Source organism: Hypomesus nipponensis, chromosome 27 (assembly GCF_054491055.1).
Source record: "Hypomesus nipponensis isolate SF chromosome 27, ASM5449105v1, whole genome shotgun sequence".
NCBI classification, from domain to species: Eukaryota; Metazoa; Chordata; class Actinopteri; order Osmeriformes; family Osmeridae; genus Hypomesus; species Hypomesus nipponensis.
In genome coordinates this window covers 1,752,501-1,767,500 of record NC_140387.1, presented here as the reverse complement: position 1 = coordinate 1,767,500, position 15,000 = coordinate 1,752,501, and the positions used below count along the sequence as shown (strand labels likewise).

Sequence of the window (15,000 nt, the reverse complement as noted above, 5' to 3'; positions counted from 1 at the left end):
AGAGAAAGAGAGAGAGAGAGAGAGAGAGAGAGAGAGAGAGAGAGATGAAGGGATGAGACAGAGCGTTCTGAAGCGGCCCTGCCTGCAGTCTGAGTCTGGCTGTGAGCTGCGGACTCATCATCTGCCGGGCCCGGCGCTGCTACACAGGCGCTCACACGCTAGCTAGCTGGCTGGCTCCCTGACTCACTGAGCTGGCACGCACACACACACGCACACACACACACACACACACACACACATAAAAACCAGAGGGATGAGAGATAAAGAGCAGAGGAGGGTGAAAGAGAGAGAGATCAGAGGACAATTGGGAGACTACACCAGAATAGTGTGTGTGTGCGTGTGTGTATCTGTGTGTGTGTGAGTAGGTTAGCTGGGGACAGATGAGGCGAGGATGAGGAAGGGATGCGTGTCTGAACCCAGCGACTCCTCAGAGAAGCTGTGTGGAGGATCTCAGAGATGAGGAGAGACAGAGAGGAGGGGGAGATGTGAGGAGAGATGGAGAGAGGCGGGGGGAGAGAGGAGGAGCTGTATAGACAGGAGGGGGGAGGTGGGGGCAGCCAAGATGAAGACATGGACCCTATCTGGCTGCCATCAATCCACTCTAATACCATTTGATGGACATCCTTTTGATGGATTTTCCAGTCACACCGACATGGTGGGTGTTGAGTGTGCAGAGGTGTGTGTGTGTGTGCGTGCGTGTGCTTGTGTGTGTGTGTGCGTGTGTGTGAATGAGTGAGAACAAGGGAAGGAGGTGAGAGAGAGGAATGGAAAGAGAGAAGGGGGAGGGGGAGAAAGAAAGCTAGAGAATGACAGAGAAAAGAGAGAGAGAGAGAGACAGACAAAGCCATCCTATTCTAGTCTGGTCTCAATGACAGACACACATAGAGTCTTGTCATTGATCAGTAGAGAGAGCCCATCAAAGTGCAGATCAACACCCTTCAACACAGGGTCGATGAACACGCCTGTGGAACTATTAGATGAAGCAGAACCAACAGGCTAGGACTTGGGGGGGCAGGATCCTGAGAGGGCAGGGTTAGGGGGCGGGGCCAGGGTCCTGAGAGGACGGGGTTAGGGGGCGGGGCCAGGGTCCTGAGAGGGCAGGGTTAGGGGGCGGGGCCAGGGTCCTGAGAGGGCAGGGTTAGGGGGCGGGGCCAGGGTCCTGAGAGGACGGGGTTAGGGGGCGGGGCCAGGGTCCTGAGAGGGCAGGGTTAGGGGGCGGGGCCAGGGTCCTGAGAGGACGGGGTTAGGGGGCGGGGCCAGGGTCCTGAGAGGGCGGGGTTAGGGGGCGGGGCCAGGGTCCTGAGAGGGCGGGGTTAGGGGGCGGGGCCAGGGTCCTGAGAGGACGGGGCCAGGAGGGGGCGTGGCCACAGAGGTGGGGCCAGGAGGGGGCGGGGCCAGGATGGAGGTTAAGGCTGAAGAAGACCGACAGGTCTAACCACAATATCAGGCCAAAACAGTGACCTTGCCCCAGGCAACATAACCAATAGGAGGATTTGGATGAATGTGTGTGTGTGTGTTTGTTTGCGTGTGAGAGAGAGAGAGACAAAACGCTGGCATAAAGTGTACTTAGTGTCCGGCCCGCTGTACAAGGACAGAGGCAGCCTAGAGGCCCTGGGGCCCTATTCTATGGATCTCTCATCCCAGCCGCTGCACAAGTCCCTGGACACAACCAGGGCAAATGCTGGGCGCTCACTGCTACGCCAGCATGTGGGCTAGCTAGCCCCACATCTCCAATACATCCCAACCATGTGTTTTAAGAAGATATCAAAATAAACTGTTTACGACTGTGGGAGTCTATCTGTTCCTGGTTGGGTGGGGCCAGTGGTAGGCATGACTGATTGGCTGGCTGGCAGGCTGTCTGATTGGCTGGCTGGCAGGCTGTCTGATTGGCTGGCTGGCAGGCTGTCTGATTGGCTGGCTGTTGCTTAATTAACGCCCAGGCCAGTGCCAGTCTCTGTGTGTGTTTGTGGGTGCTGGCATGGAGCCTAATGGCCACACTAATTACCGTGGGCATCGTCCCATTAACCTTCTGCATAAACCTGCCCTCTATAGACGACAGCCCTGCCAGGGAACCAGCCAGCCAGCTAACCAAATAGCCAGGGAACCAGCCAGCCAGCTAACCAAATAGCCAGGGAACCAGCCAGCCAGCTAACCAAATAGCCAGGGAACTGGCCAGCCAGCTAACCAAATAGCCAGGGAATCAGCCAGCCAGCTAACCAGAGAACTAGCCAGCCAGCTAACCAGCAAGCCAACCAGATAACCAGCTAACCAGCCAGCCAGATAAACAGCCAGTCAACTCACCTGACCCTACATGCAGAACTGACAGACCCAGGTGAGTCAGAGTTTTCTGTGATCCACTGATAATACTGTGATCCACTGATAATACTGTGATCCACTGATAATACTGTGATCCACTGATAATACTGTGATCCACTGATAATACTGTGATCCACTGATAATACTGTGATCCACTGATAATACTGTGATCCACTGATAATACTGTGATCCACTGATAATACTATGATCCACTGATAATACTGTGATCCACTGATAATACTGTGATCCACTGATAATACTGTGATCCACTGATAATACTGTGATCCACTGATAATACTGTGATCCACTGATAATACTGTGATCATGTGAAGAGACGCTACGATCTCACCTGATTCCTTTGATCTGAGCGATGCTGTGATGGGAGACCTTGGAGAGGGCAGAGATCACCTGCAGCAGAAGACAGAGACACAGGCAGTCAGCAACAACATCCTTCCAGACAGAGAAAAAGACAGGCTGGGGCAGGCAGGCAGACAGACAGGCAGACAGGCAGGATGTTTGTTCTGAATACCCGGTAACGGAACACGTTTGACTGGCAGGAAAAGAAACGGCATGTTTCTTAGCAACCTCTCTCATGGTACACACACATACACACGCACACACTCACACACAAAGTCACGTACAAACACAGATTGTGTGTAAACATAATTGTAGCCACCGTGTTAATGACGACATCCAGACACAAGTGGTGCCACCCACAGAGTCACGGGCAAGTACAGACACACACACACACACACAAACACACACACAAACACACACACATGCACACAAACTCTGTGTCTCTCTTTAGCCCTCTCCTCTCTCCTTCTGTGTGTCTCTCTTTAGCCCTCTCCTCTCTCCTCCCTGTGTGAATCAGTCCAGTGTAACAAGGATGTATGCGTGCTTGTGTTTAAACTGATTTAGTGCCGGTCGTTGAGTCCCATGCGAGGGGGCGTCTGGGCGGGGGGCTATTTGGGGAGCGTACAGATGGTGCGCTGGGGGATCTTCAGGGGCTAATACAGGGATATGATGCCCCCCCTTCCTCACTTTACACATACTAGCACCCACCCACACACACACACAGTCACTCACGCCAAAATGTTGCATCCATGCCTCATTACACACTCGTGTGTGTGTGTGTGTGTATGTGTCTTTATTGCCATGCAGATGCCAGCTGTCCCTTCACCAGAGAGGAGAAAACTGTTATCTCTCCATCCTCAGCAGGTGGTCTTTCTCCAGCAGAGCGTGCCCTCTCCTCTCCTCTCCTCTCCTCTCCTCTCCTCTCCTCTCCTCTCCTCTCCTCTCCTCTCCTCTCCTCTCCTCTCCTCTCCTCTCCTCTCCTCTCCTCTCCTCTCATCTCATCTCATCTCATCTCATCTCCCCTCCCCTCCCCAGACTACAGGGCTTCTCATGCAGGTGGAGATGCTAATGGCTACAAAGAGCTTTGGTGAAGAGGACAAACTCATAGAGACACACACAGGCACACCTCTCCACTGCTTGGGGTTCAACCGGCTATCTTGTTAAACGAGTCCCATCGTGGTGAGGAGGTGATTATACAAAACACCTCGCATCACTGTGCCTCACTTCACTTCAGACTGTTCTTTGAGTGGTTTGTGAGTAGCCTGGACAAACACACATTCCAAAAACACTCTCTAAACACACTCTCCAAACACACACTCCAAACACACACTCCAAACACATGCTCAAAACACATGCCAAATAAAAGCTCTCAAAACACACACTTTCCAAACACACACGCGCACACTCACAGCCTGAGATGGATGTGTTTATTCTGAATGAAAGTAGCTGCTGAACACCATGAGGGAATGGTGACAGCCTCTGTGAATGGCTAGCACTGTGTGTGTGTGTGTGTGTGTGTGTGTGCCAGCCCCTTCCAGTCCGGCCCTGGGTGAAGGGTGCTTCGTCATCCCAGCCTAACCCATTGTGCTGTGAGCTGGCACAGAGCCTACCAGGGGGCAGGGGGGCAGCCTACCAGGGCCCGCGACAGGGAGGATCCCTGGCGTGGCTCCTCCCCCTGGCCCCCTGGGAAGAATGGCCCCCTGACCCCCTGGCAGGCTGGATCCTGATGACGGCTCTGGGATCGATGGCAGGGCATTAGTGTGCCAGGGAAGCGGGTGCCAGAGTAATGTCTGTGTTTTTCACCCGGCGGCTGGCAGCTGTCTAGGAATACTAATGCAGACCTGGATGATCTGCCCGTCATAGTTAGTACACTGGGCATGCTCCACAGCCTGTCTGTCTACCTGCCTGTCTGGCTTCCTGCCTGACTTCCTGCCTGACTTCCTGTCTGCCTGTCTGACTTCCTGTCTGTCTACCTGCCTGCCTGTCTACCTGCCTGTCTGGCTTCCTGCCTGACTTCCTGTCTGCCTGCCTGACTGCCTGCCTGTCTGACTTCCTGTCTGTCTACCTGCCTGCCTGTCTGCCTGGCTTCCTGCCTGTCTAGCTTTCTGGCTGGCTGGCTTCCTGCCTGTCTGTCTGACTGTCTGACTTCCTGTCTGTCTACCTGCCTGCCTGCATGCCTGCCTACGACTTCCTACCTGCCTGCCTGTTTGTCTGACTTCCTGTCTGCCTGTCTGACTTCCTGTTTGTCTGCCTGCCTGTCTGACTTCCTGTGTGTCTGCCTGCCTGCCTGCCTGCCTGCCTGCCTGCCTGCCTGCCTGACTTCCTGCCTGCCTGCCTGCCTGCCTGCCTGCCTGCCTGCCTGCCTGCCTGCCTGCCTGCCTGTCTGACTTCCTGCCTCTCTGTCTTCCCACACAGATCACCAGATCCGCTCGGTGACATCAGCACGTGTCCTCCAGCACAGCTTGGGGCCCCAGCCAATCAGACGGCTCCGGGGGAGCCTTGGCAACCAGTCCAGACCGGAGCGAATCGACGCGGTCATCGTCCATCCCAACGCAGGAAGCTGTCACAAGCTATCAGCGATGAAGGAAGGTCATTAGATTATGACCTGGCAGATGTTGCTGACTCATTATTGACAGGCCTCAAAGTGCCTACTATTCCCACAGCGTCCAATCAGATTTAGCCTTGATTTCTACTCGCCGCGCGTCTAGCGCCATGAATCAATGGAAGAGCTGGACGCCTACCAACACAAACAGACAATTCATAGAACATCACATCACACACACGCCCCAGACCCCCCACGCACTGTTTGATATGCTTCTCGTTCTCTCTTTTTCTCTCTTTACACACACACGCACACACAAACACACCTACATTCACAGCTACACGCACACACACTCCAACACCACACACACACACCACACAGTTACACACCACACCCCCCCCCCCCCCCCCCAGTGTGATATTTATGAAGCATCCACACCTCAGAGTGCTGGCAGGGCTAGACACAGGGGGCGCCATGGCGACACGGTGGAGAGCAGATGGCAGAGAGCATGCCCGCGTCCCTGACATCATCAATAATGGACGGCAGGAGAGGGGGGCCGTGCCCCCTGTAGCCCGGGGCCCCCCGTAGCAGTGCAGCCGTCTTGATGGAGCGCTCCTCTCCCAGTCCCAGCACACACACACAGGTGCACACACACACACACAGGTGCACACACACACACACACAGGTGCACACACACACACATCACATTAGCAGACACGCACACACAGTCATACAACAAACAAACAAACACAGGTGCGAGCACACATACCAAGCCTAGCCCAGCCCTGACCAGCTATTCACAAGTGAGAGACAGAGAGAGCGAGAGACAGAGAGAGAGACAGACATAGAGAGAGAAAGAGATAGAGAGACAGAGAGAGAGAGAGACAGACAGAGACAGAGAGAGACAGAGAGAGACAGAGAGACAGAGAGAGACAGAGTGAGAGTGCGAGAGAGCGAGAGAGAGAGAGAGAGAGAGAGAGAGAGAGAGAGAGAGAGAGAGAGAGAGAGAGCGAGAGAGACAGAAAGAGACAGAGAGAGAGAGAGACAGAGAGAGAGAGAGACAGAGAGACAGAAAGAGACAGAGAGAGAGACAGGAGAGACAGAGAGAGAGAGAGACAGAGAGACAGAAAGAGACAGAGAGAGAGACAGAGAGAGACAGAGAGAGCGAGAGAGAGAGAGGGGGGGGTGTTGGTGTGACAGAGCTCCAGTCACCCCCCTGACCTTGTCCTATTTCACGCTTAATCTCAGACGCATGGCTGACTCGCTCACGCGTGAACGGCCCTGTGTACTACAGCATGTTAACACACGCACACACAGCACACACACACGCAGGCTCTCTGTCTCACACACACACACACTAGCTCAGAGTCTACACACACACAAGTACACAGGCACAGTTTACACACACACACACACACACACACACGGGTTCAAGCCTACACTTACATGCACACAAGCTCATTCTAAACACACACACACACAGACACACACACACACACACAGAGACACACACACACACACACACACAGACAGACACAGATCAATAGTGCTTCTGCTCCAGGGCCATGCTGGTCCTGCACAGCTCCAGGATTAGTGAGGTGAGGCATGTAGCTGTCTGGATGAGAGGGCCGCGCTCACCTCCAACCCCTTCCAGAACCTTCACCCACCTACAAGAACCTTCAGAAACCCTTTCGGAACAGAGGAACCTCCAGCCATGACCCTCACCACGGAGGAATCCGAAACACGGAGCCGTTAAGAGCCGACAGGGAAACACAAAGACCTGCTGCTGAAGCTCACGCCCACGGGCAGCTAGTAGAGTCTGGAAACAGTCAGGGAGCGCTGCCTCCGCATCCAGCACCTTCTGTCAGCTGCTTCACAATCAGGATACTCATTATGAACCAGGAGGAGTCTCCAGACATGCGCACACTATCACACATCCTCATGTTTTTCACATGCCAGTGCACATCGTACACACACACACACACACACACAGGTATCTGGGTGAGTCAGTGTTGGAGCCTAGCGAGGTCGCGGCACATCCAGGATCTGTCTGCTGACGGAGCAGGAAGATGTTCCCATCTGCCTGTGAACACGCTGCGGAGACTACAAGGCCTGCGGAGCTATTAGAGTGAGCATGGCTCTGACAGATAGAGAGAGAGAGGGAGAGAGAGAGACAGAGGGAGAGATGATGAGAGGGAGAGAGAGAACAGAGAGAGAGAGAGAGAGAGAGAGAGAGAGAGAGAGAGAGAGAGAGAGAGAGAGAGAGAGAGAGAGAGAGAGAGAGAGAATATTAAAAGCAGGAGACGGAGGGCACACTGTGCCTCAGAACAGGTCTTTTACGACTCCAACTTCCACCCTGCCAGGCAGCTAATAACCCAGGACCACAACACATGAGGGGGGATGACATCACTAGCAACTTATTGAAACAGACACACACACACACATATGCACAAACACACAAAACACACACACAGCCCAGTCTCACACCCTGTCCCCCCAGCAGTCCTCCAGTCCTCCAGTCCCCCAGCCCTCCAGTCCTCCAGCCCTCCAGTCCTCCAGTCCTCCAGTCCCCCAGCCCTCCAGTCCCCCAGCCCTCCAGTCCCCCAGCCCTCCAGTCCTCCAGCCCTCCAGTCCTCCAGTCCTCCAGTCCTCCAGTCCCCCAGCCCTCCAGTCCCCCAGCCCTCCAGCCCTCCAGTCCCCCAGTCCTCCAGCCCTCCAGCCCTCCAGTCCTCCAGTCCTCCCAGTCCCCCAGCCCTCCAGTCCTCCAGTCCCCCAGCCCTCCAGTCCCCCAGTCCTCCAGTCCTCCAGTCCTCCAGTCCCCCAGCCCTCCAGTCCCCAAGTCCTCCAGTCCTCCAGTCTCCCAGTCCCCCAGCCATCCAGTCCTCCAGTCCCCCAGCCCTCCAGTCCCCCAGCCCTCCAGTCCCCCAGTCCCCCAGCCCTCCAGTCCCCCAGTCCTCCAGTCCTCCAGTCCTCCAGTCCTCCAGTCCTCCAGTCCCCAAGTCCTCCAGTCCTCCAGTCTCCCAGTCCCCCAGTCCCCCAGTCCCCCAGCCCTCCAGTCCTCCAGTCCCCCAGCCCTCCAGTCCCCCAGCCCTCCAGTCCCCCAGTCCCCCAGCCCTCCAGTCCCCCAGTCCCCCAGCCCTCCAGTCCTCCAGTCCCCCAGCCCTCCAGCCCTCCAGTCCTCCAGTCCTCCAGTCCTCCAGTCCCCCAGCCCTCCAGTCCTCCAGTCCCCCAGTCCCCCAGCCCTCCAGTCCTCCAGTCCCCCAGCCCTCCAGCCCTCCAGTCCTCCAGTCCTCCAGTCCCCCAGCCCTCCAGTCCCCCAGCCCTCCAGTCCCCCAGTCCCCCAGCCCTCCAGTCCTCCAGTCCCCCAGCCCTCCAGCCCTCCAGTCCTCCAGTCCTCCAGTCCTCCAGTCCCCCAGCCCTCCAGCCCTCCAGTCCTCCAGTCTTCCAGTCCCCCAGCCCTCCAGTCCTCCAGTCCCCCAGCCCTCCAGTCCTCCAGTCCTCCAGTCCTCCAGTCCCCCAGCCCTCCAGCCCTCCAGTCCCCCAGCCCTCCAGCCCTCCAGCCCTCCAGTCCTCCAGTCCTCCAGTCCTCCAGTCCTCCAGCCCCCCAGCCCTCCAGCCCTCCAGCCCTCCAGCCCTCCAGTCCTCCAGTCCTCCAGTCCTCCAGTCCTCCAGCCCCCCAGCCCTCCAGCCCTCCAGCCCTCCAGTCCTCCAGCCCTCCAGTCCTCCAGTCCTCCAGTCCCCCAGCCCTCCAGCCCTCCAGTCCTCCAGTCTTCCAGTCCCCCAGTCCCCCAGCCCTCCAGTCCTCCAGTCCCCCAGCCCTCCAGTCCTCCAGTCCTCCAGTCCTCCAGTCCCCCAGCCCTCCAGCCCTCCAGTCCTCCAGTCCCCCAGCCCTCCAGCCCTCCAGCCCTCCAGCCCTCCAGTCCTCCAGTCCTCCAGTCCTCCAGTCCTCCAGTCCTCCAGTCCTCCAGTCCTACAGCCCCCCAGCCCTCCAGCCCTCCAGCCCTCCAGTCCTCCAGTCCTCCAGTCCTCCAGTCTCCCAGTCCCCCAGTCCTCCAGTCCTCCAGTCCTGCCCAGCCAGTCGCTCAGCTAGCATCCAGTCTGTCTGAATCAGGGAGTTCACCCAGGGGTCAGGAGTTCACCCAGGGGTCAGGAGTTCACCCAGGGGTCAGGAGTTCACCCAGGGGTCAGGAGTTCACCCAGGGGTCAGGTCACGAGAGATCAGCGTGTTGCTGTTCACATCCTGATGAGAGCGTGGTGAGCATGGCGAGAAGAACTACCCTGTCACCCAACCCCCAGGGGTCACACACACCAGCCATAACTACCCCTCTCTCCCCCTCTTCCTCCCCCTCTTCGTCTCTCTGTCTCTCTGTCTCTCTGTCTCTCTGTCTCTCTGTCTCTCTGTCTTCCCCAAAAGCATCATGGGTAAAGCCTGGGGAGGCCAGCTCCTGATCAAATCACACACAGATTAACACCCTATCTGAGCAGCAGTCTTGCAGCCTCTCTCTAAACACCAGCCTCATCCAAACAAAGAGGATGAGGAGAGAGGTCGACACCAGCCTCATCCAGACAGAGGATGAGGAGAGAGGTCGACACCAGCCTCATCCAAACAGAGGATGAGGAGAGAGGTCGACACCAGCCTCATCCAAACAGAGGATGAGGAGAGAGGTCGACACCAGCCTCATCCAGACAGAGGATGAGGAGAGAGGTCGACACCAGCCTCATCCAGACAGAGGATGAGGAGAGAGGTCGACACCAGCCTCATCCAGACAGAGAGGATGAGGAGAGAGGTCGACACCAGCCTCATCCAGACAGAGAGGATGAGGAGAGAGGTCGACACCAGCCTCATCCAGACAGAGGATGAGGAGAGAGGTCGACACCAGCCTCATCCAGACAGAGGATGAGGAGAGAGGTCGACACCAGCCTCATCCAGACAGAGGATGAGGAGAGAGGTCAACACCAGCCTCATCCAGACAGAGGATGAGGAGAGAGGTCAACACCAGCCTCATCCAGACAGAGAGGATGAGGAGAGAGGTCGACACCAGCCTCATCCAGACAGAGGATGAGGAGAGAGGTCAACACCAGCCTCATCCAAACAGAGGATGAGGAGAGAGGTCGACACCAGCCTCATCCAAACAGAGGATGAGGAGAGAGGTCGACACCAGCCTCATCCAAACAGAGGATGAGGAGAGAGGTCGACACCAGCCTCATTCAAACAGAGGATGAGGAGAGAGGTCGACACCAGCCTCATCCAAACAGAGGATGAGGAGAGAGGTCGACACCAGCCTCATCCAAACAGAGGATGAGGAGGGAGGTCGACACCAGCCTCATCCAGACAGGATTATTTTCTCCTGCTCAGGGAGGAAATGAAAGATAAATGTTTCCTTTTCTTCCTGCCCCTGGTTGCTACGCAGATAAATATGCTGTGTGTGTGTATGTGTGTGTGTCGGAGGCGATAGAGCCAATAGCGGTGTGGTTGGGTTCCTCACTACAATCTGTCTTCTTGCAAAGGGAGGCAGTTCCAATCTCACACACACACACACACACACACAAGCTTGGATTAAAATGCTGAAAATATGCTCTCTCAGTTCAGTCATAGAAGCCTGGTAGACCTCTCCTGGTAGAGCTCTCCTGGTAGATCTCTCCTGGTAGATCTCTCCTGGTGGATCTCAAGACCAGGGGCTACGGCCAACACAGCTTCACAGACAGCTGAGAGACGGACCCAGGCCCTGCCGTTCACACACACACACACACGCCTGCCTAGAGAGAGACGTGCAGCGTGCCAGGGATATCTACCTCTCGTGTCAGGCTGCACTCTTTGTGTCTGTGTCACCCCCCATGCTGGCATCACTATCAACCCCACCCCACCCCACGCCAGGGGTTTCCTGACACAAAGAGGGCTCTGGGCGTGGTGGAGCAGGGGCCTGTTTGTAGCGAGCGTGGCCCAGCGATAAGGCCCGACAGTGGGGCAGAGGGGGGAGGGTGGGCCCCTTGAGGAGCAGGATGGTTTCTGTTCCACACTGCAGAGCTTTACTGAGACACACCTGAGACTGTGTCTGGGAGAGCGTGAGCACACACACACACACACACACACACACACACACACACACACACACTGACACACAGACAGACAGACAGGCATACAGACCCAGACAGAGAGACAAAGCGTGGCAGCCTATCAGAGGAGAGACGTTGTGAGTGAGTGAGTTGGGATTAGGGTGTGTGTTTAATCCCAGCGTCCTCTGAGGGTGAGGGGGCTCGCCTGCACCCCTCTGCTTGTCAAGATAAGGCCTGGGGTTAGGGTGAACCCCCCCCTTACACACACACACACACACACACACACCTAGCACACAGAGACAGACCCAGAACATGCTGGTGTCTTTCAGAAACACATGGATCATTGTAGTCTCATTCATGCCCTGACAGAGACAGAGAGAGAGAGTGAGAGATGGAGTGGGAGAGGGAGTGAGGGAGGGAGGGAGAGAAAGAGAAAGAGAGGGAAAGAGAGAGAGAGGAGAGAGGAGGGCTGGCTGACTGGCTGGCTAAGCTGTATAGTGTTGTCTGAGACCCGACTGCCTGTAACTGGCCCTAGGGTGGAGCAGCCTGGTGACATCATCAGCCGTGTCTTTAGTGTTGAGGTGTGTCAGGGTGCGACCCTACTGAGGAGCGCGTGTGTGTGTGTGTGTGTGTGTGTGTGTGTGTGTGTGTGTGTGTGAAGGAGGGGGGGCAGAGATGGTGTGCTTAGTGGGTGTGAAAAGAGAGCCCTGGGTATTAGAGATGGAGGGACTCCATCCATCCATCCCAGGGAGTGACAGACTGGCCCACAGCCACACAGGATCTAGTGGATCTGGACATCCCAGCCTGGCGTCTGATTGGACGACCAGGACTTCCTGTCTGAGGAGGTCTGCTATTAATACACCTCCTCCAGAGCCAGCCAGAGAGGAGGAGGGTGATGGAGATGCTGAGCGACAGAGATGATGGGCTTGACGTGGGTTAGAGGTGGGTGGTGGGGGGGGGGGATGGAGGAGGGGGAGAAGAGGATAGAGCAGATGATTGGAAAGATGTATAGGAAACATGTAGGAATGAAGAAAGATGAAAGGTGGGAAGAACAGAGAGGACGGAGGGATGCAGGAGAGAGAGAGAGAGAGAGAGAGAGAGAGAGAGAGAGAGAGAGAGAGAGAGAGAGAGAGAGAGAGAGAGAGAGAGAGAGAGAGAGAGAGAGAGAGAGAGACAGACAGACAGAGAGAGAGAAGGAGGAGGGGGTGTCTGACTGCATCACAGCCTCATAGTTGCACAATGACACAGTAGGGGGTCTGTGAGGTGGAGGGGGGGGGGGGCTATAGAGATGTCAGATGGTACCTCCCTCAGAAGTGACAGGGTTTGACAGAAAAGGGAAGGGGGGGGGGGGTGAAACTGACTCCATCAGCATAAACGGAACCAACAACAACAGCAGCAGACAGAGAGAGACATAGAGAGAGAGAGAGAGAGAGACATAGAGAGAGAGACCTCCAGTACCTCCACACTGGACCCTCCTGGAGGACCTTCTCAGCACCACCACAGAAGAAGAAGGCGGTCTGCTGATGAGCGACTACACATGCCAGTGCTGTCAGGGTCATCCAGGGGGCCAGCAGTGTGTGAGTGTGTGTGTGTGCGTGCTACCTGGTGTGTGTGTGATACCTGGTGTGTCTATGTGTGTGTCTGTGTGTGTGTGTGTGGATGAGTTGGGGGAGGTGTTATTCTATCATGTCAGTTCAGATCTGACATCACAGACAGGCCTTCAGAGACTCCTGGCTTATTAACATCTCTGTTAGAGACACCTCTCTGCCCCGGGACACGGCCTACACACTGTGTGTGTGTGTGTGTGTGTGTGTGTTGAAGAGAAAGAGATGGATAGAAAAGACACAGAGAGCGAGACAGAATAATACTAAGTGGATTAAATTATATAATAAAATATAAAAATACAAATATTACAAAAAATACAAATGGTACAAGATTGTGTAGTGCAGTGCAAAAATCTGTGTGTTTTAAGGACATTGAGTCATGAGAGAGACAGAAAGGGAGAGAGAGAGAGGGGGGGGGGAGAGAGGGTGTCCTAGGTGTCAGAAGGAGAGAGCAGAGTGGTGTCAGAGAGGGTGGCAGGCCTTGGCACCTCCTGACACCCCAGGACACACACACACAGAAACACACACACACACACACACACACACAGAAACACACACACACACACACACAGAAACACACACACACAGAAACACACACACACACACACACACAGAAACACACACACACACAGAAACACACACACACACAGAAACACACACACACACAGAAACACACACACACACACACACACAGAAACACACACACACACACACACACATCAAGGACTGTTAGCGGCACAGCCAGGCAAGTCACACACACAGAAACACACACGCACGCGCTGAATATTCCCATTCCTGCTCCCCCAAAACACTGTCTACAGCCTGTCTATATGTGTGTGTGTGTGTGTGAGAGAGAGAGCGCAGGGCGTTTAACACCGCAGGGGCCTCCATCACAAGCTCCAGAAGCTCCACCAGAAGAGGATCCATAGTGATGAGGGGGCGGATCAAAGCCTGGTCGATGCCTCACATTGGTTAATAATTCTGTCTCATGAGGCGGGCTAATGCGGCTGTCGCCACGCCAACCGCCTGTCACTCAACACCCGGGGAAAACACAAGCTCTCTTTGTCGTTGCCACGGTGACTTAGTTTTGCTTTCGAGTAGATGCCTTCATCCTCCAAACACACACACACACACACGAGCACACACACACAGATTGATTAATCGTCCTTCTTATGGCTCGTATGACGTGAATTAAGAAGTGGGAGGGAGAGAGGGAGGGAGGGAGGGAGGGAGAGGGAGAGGGAGAGGGAGAGAGAGAGAGAGAGAGAGAGAGAGAGAGAGAGAGAGAGAGAGAGAGAGAGAGACGGAGAGAGAGAGAGAGAGAGAGAGAGAGAGAGAGAGAGAGAGGGCTGGACTGTCAACACACACACACCAACTGCTGGGCCAGTCATCCTGAGATTACAGCTCTTAAAAGAGAGGGGGGATAGCTGGGAGAGGGAGAGAGCGAGCTTGGGAGAGAGAGAGGGAGAGAGAGAGAGAGAGAGAGAGAGAGAGAGAGAGGGAGAGAGAGAGAGAGAGAGAGAGAGAGAGGGAGAAAGGGAGGGAGGGAGGGAGGGAAAAAGGGGTGAAAGGAGACAGTCACAAACAAAAATGACTTGGGCCTTCGTCGACTAAACAGGAAGTGTCTTCCCCCCCCCCCCCAAGACTCAGGGTTGCCAAGGTGACATCCCAGACACCCAGACAGACGGGTGTGGCCGCTGCAGGGATCAGGGACAACGCCGTGCATCATGGGAGGATCGTGCCCTCAATCATGAGTCATCAGTTTGAACATTTCTCTGGACAGAAAACATAGGGCTGTCTGGTCTCTCTGGTCTGGTCCATCTCCACGACAACAACAGACACCCCTCTGTCCATATGTGACTCCTGAACTCTCTCTGTCTTTCTCCACACAGCACCTCCAGTGTGGTCTACAGAGCTGATCCCAGCTCGTTACATTACATTGTTACAATTACATTTAGCAGACGTTCTTATCCAGAGCGACTTACAGTAAGTACAGGGACATTCACCCGAGGTCAGTAGGGTGAAGTGCCTTGCCCAGGGACACGACGCAATTCGGCACGGCTGGGAATCGAACCAACAACTTTCTGATTGGGAGCCCGATTCCCTAACCGCTCAGCCATCTGACCC

At 55.5% G+C, this 15,000-nt stretch overlaps 1 protein-coding gene across 10 annotated transcripts in view; it reads right to left on the bottom strand.

Annotated features, from left to right (window-relative positions):
• vav2 (vav guanine nucleotide exchange factor 2) overlaps window positions 1-15,000 on the bottom strand; it is a 125,819-nt gene that overhangs the window by 34,497 nt on the left and 76,322 nt on the right. For all 10 annotated transcript variants that reach the window (XM_084694108.1, XM_084694110.1, XM_084694114.1 and 7 more), the window contains exon 3: window positions 2,666-2,724. In XM_084694108.1, coding sequence (XP_084550234.1) covers window positions 2,666-2,724 — 59 coding nt within the window. The remainder of the gene's footprint in view (window positions 1-2,665; window positions 2,725-15,000) is intronic.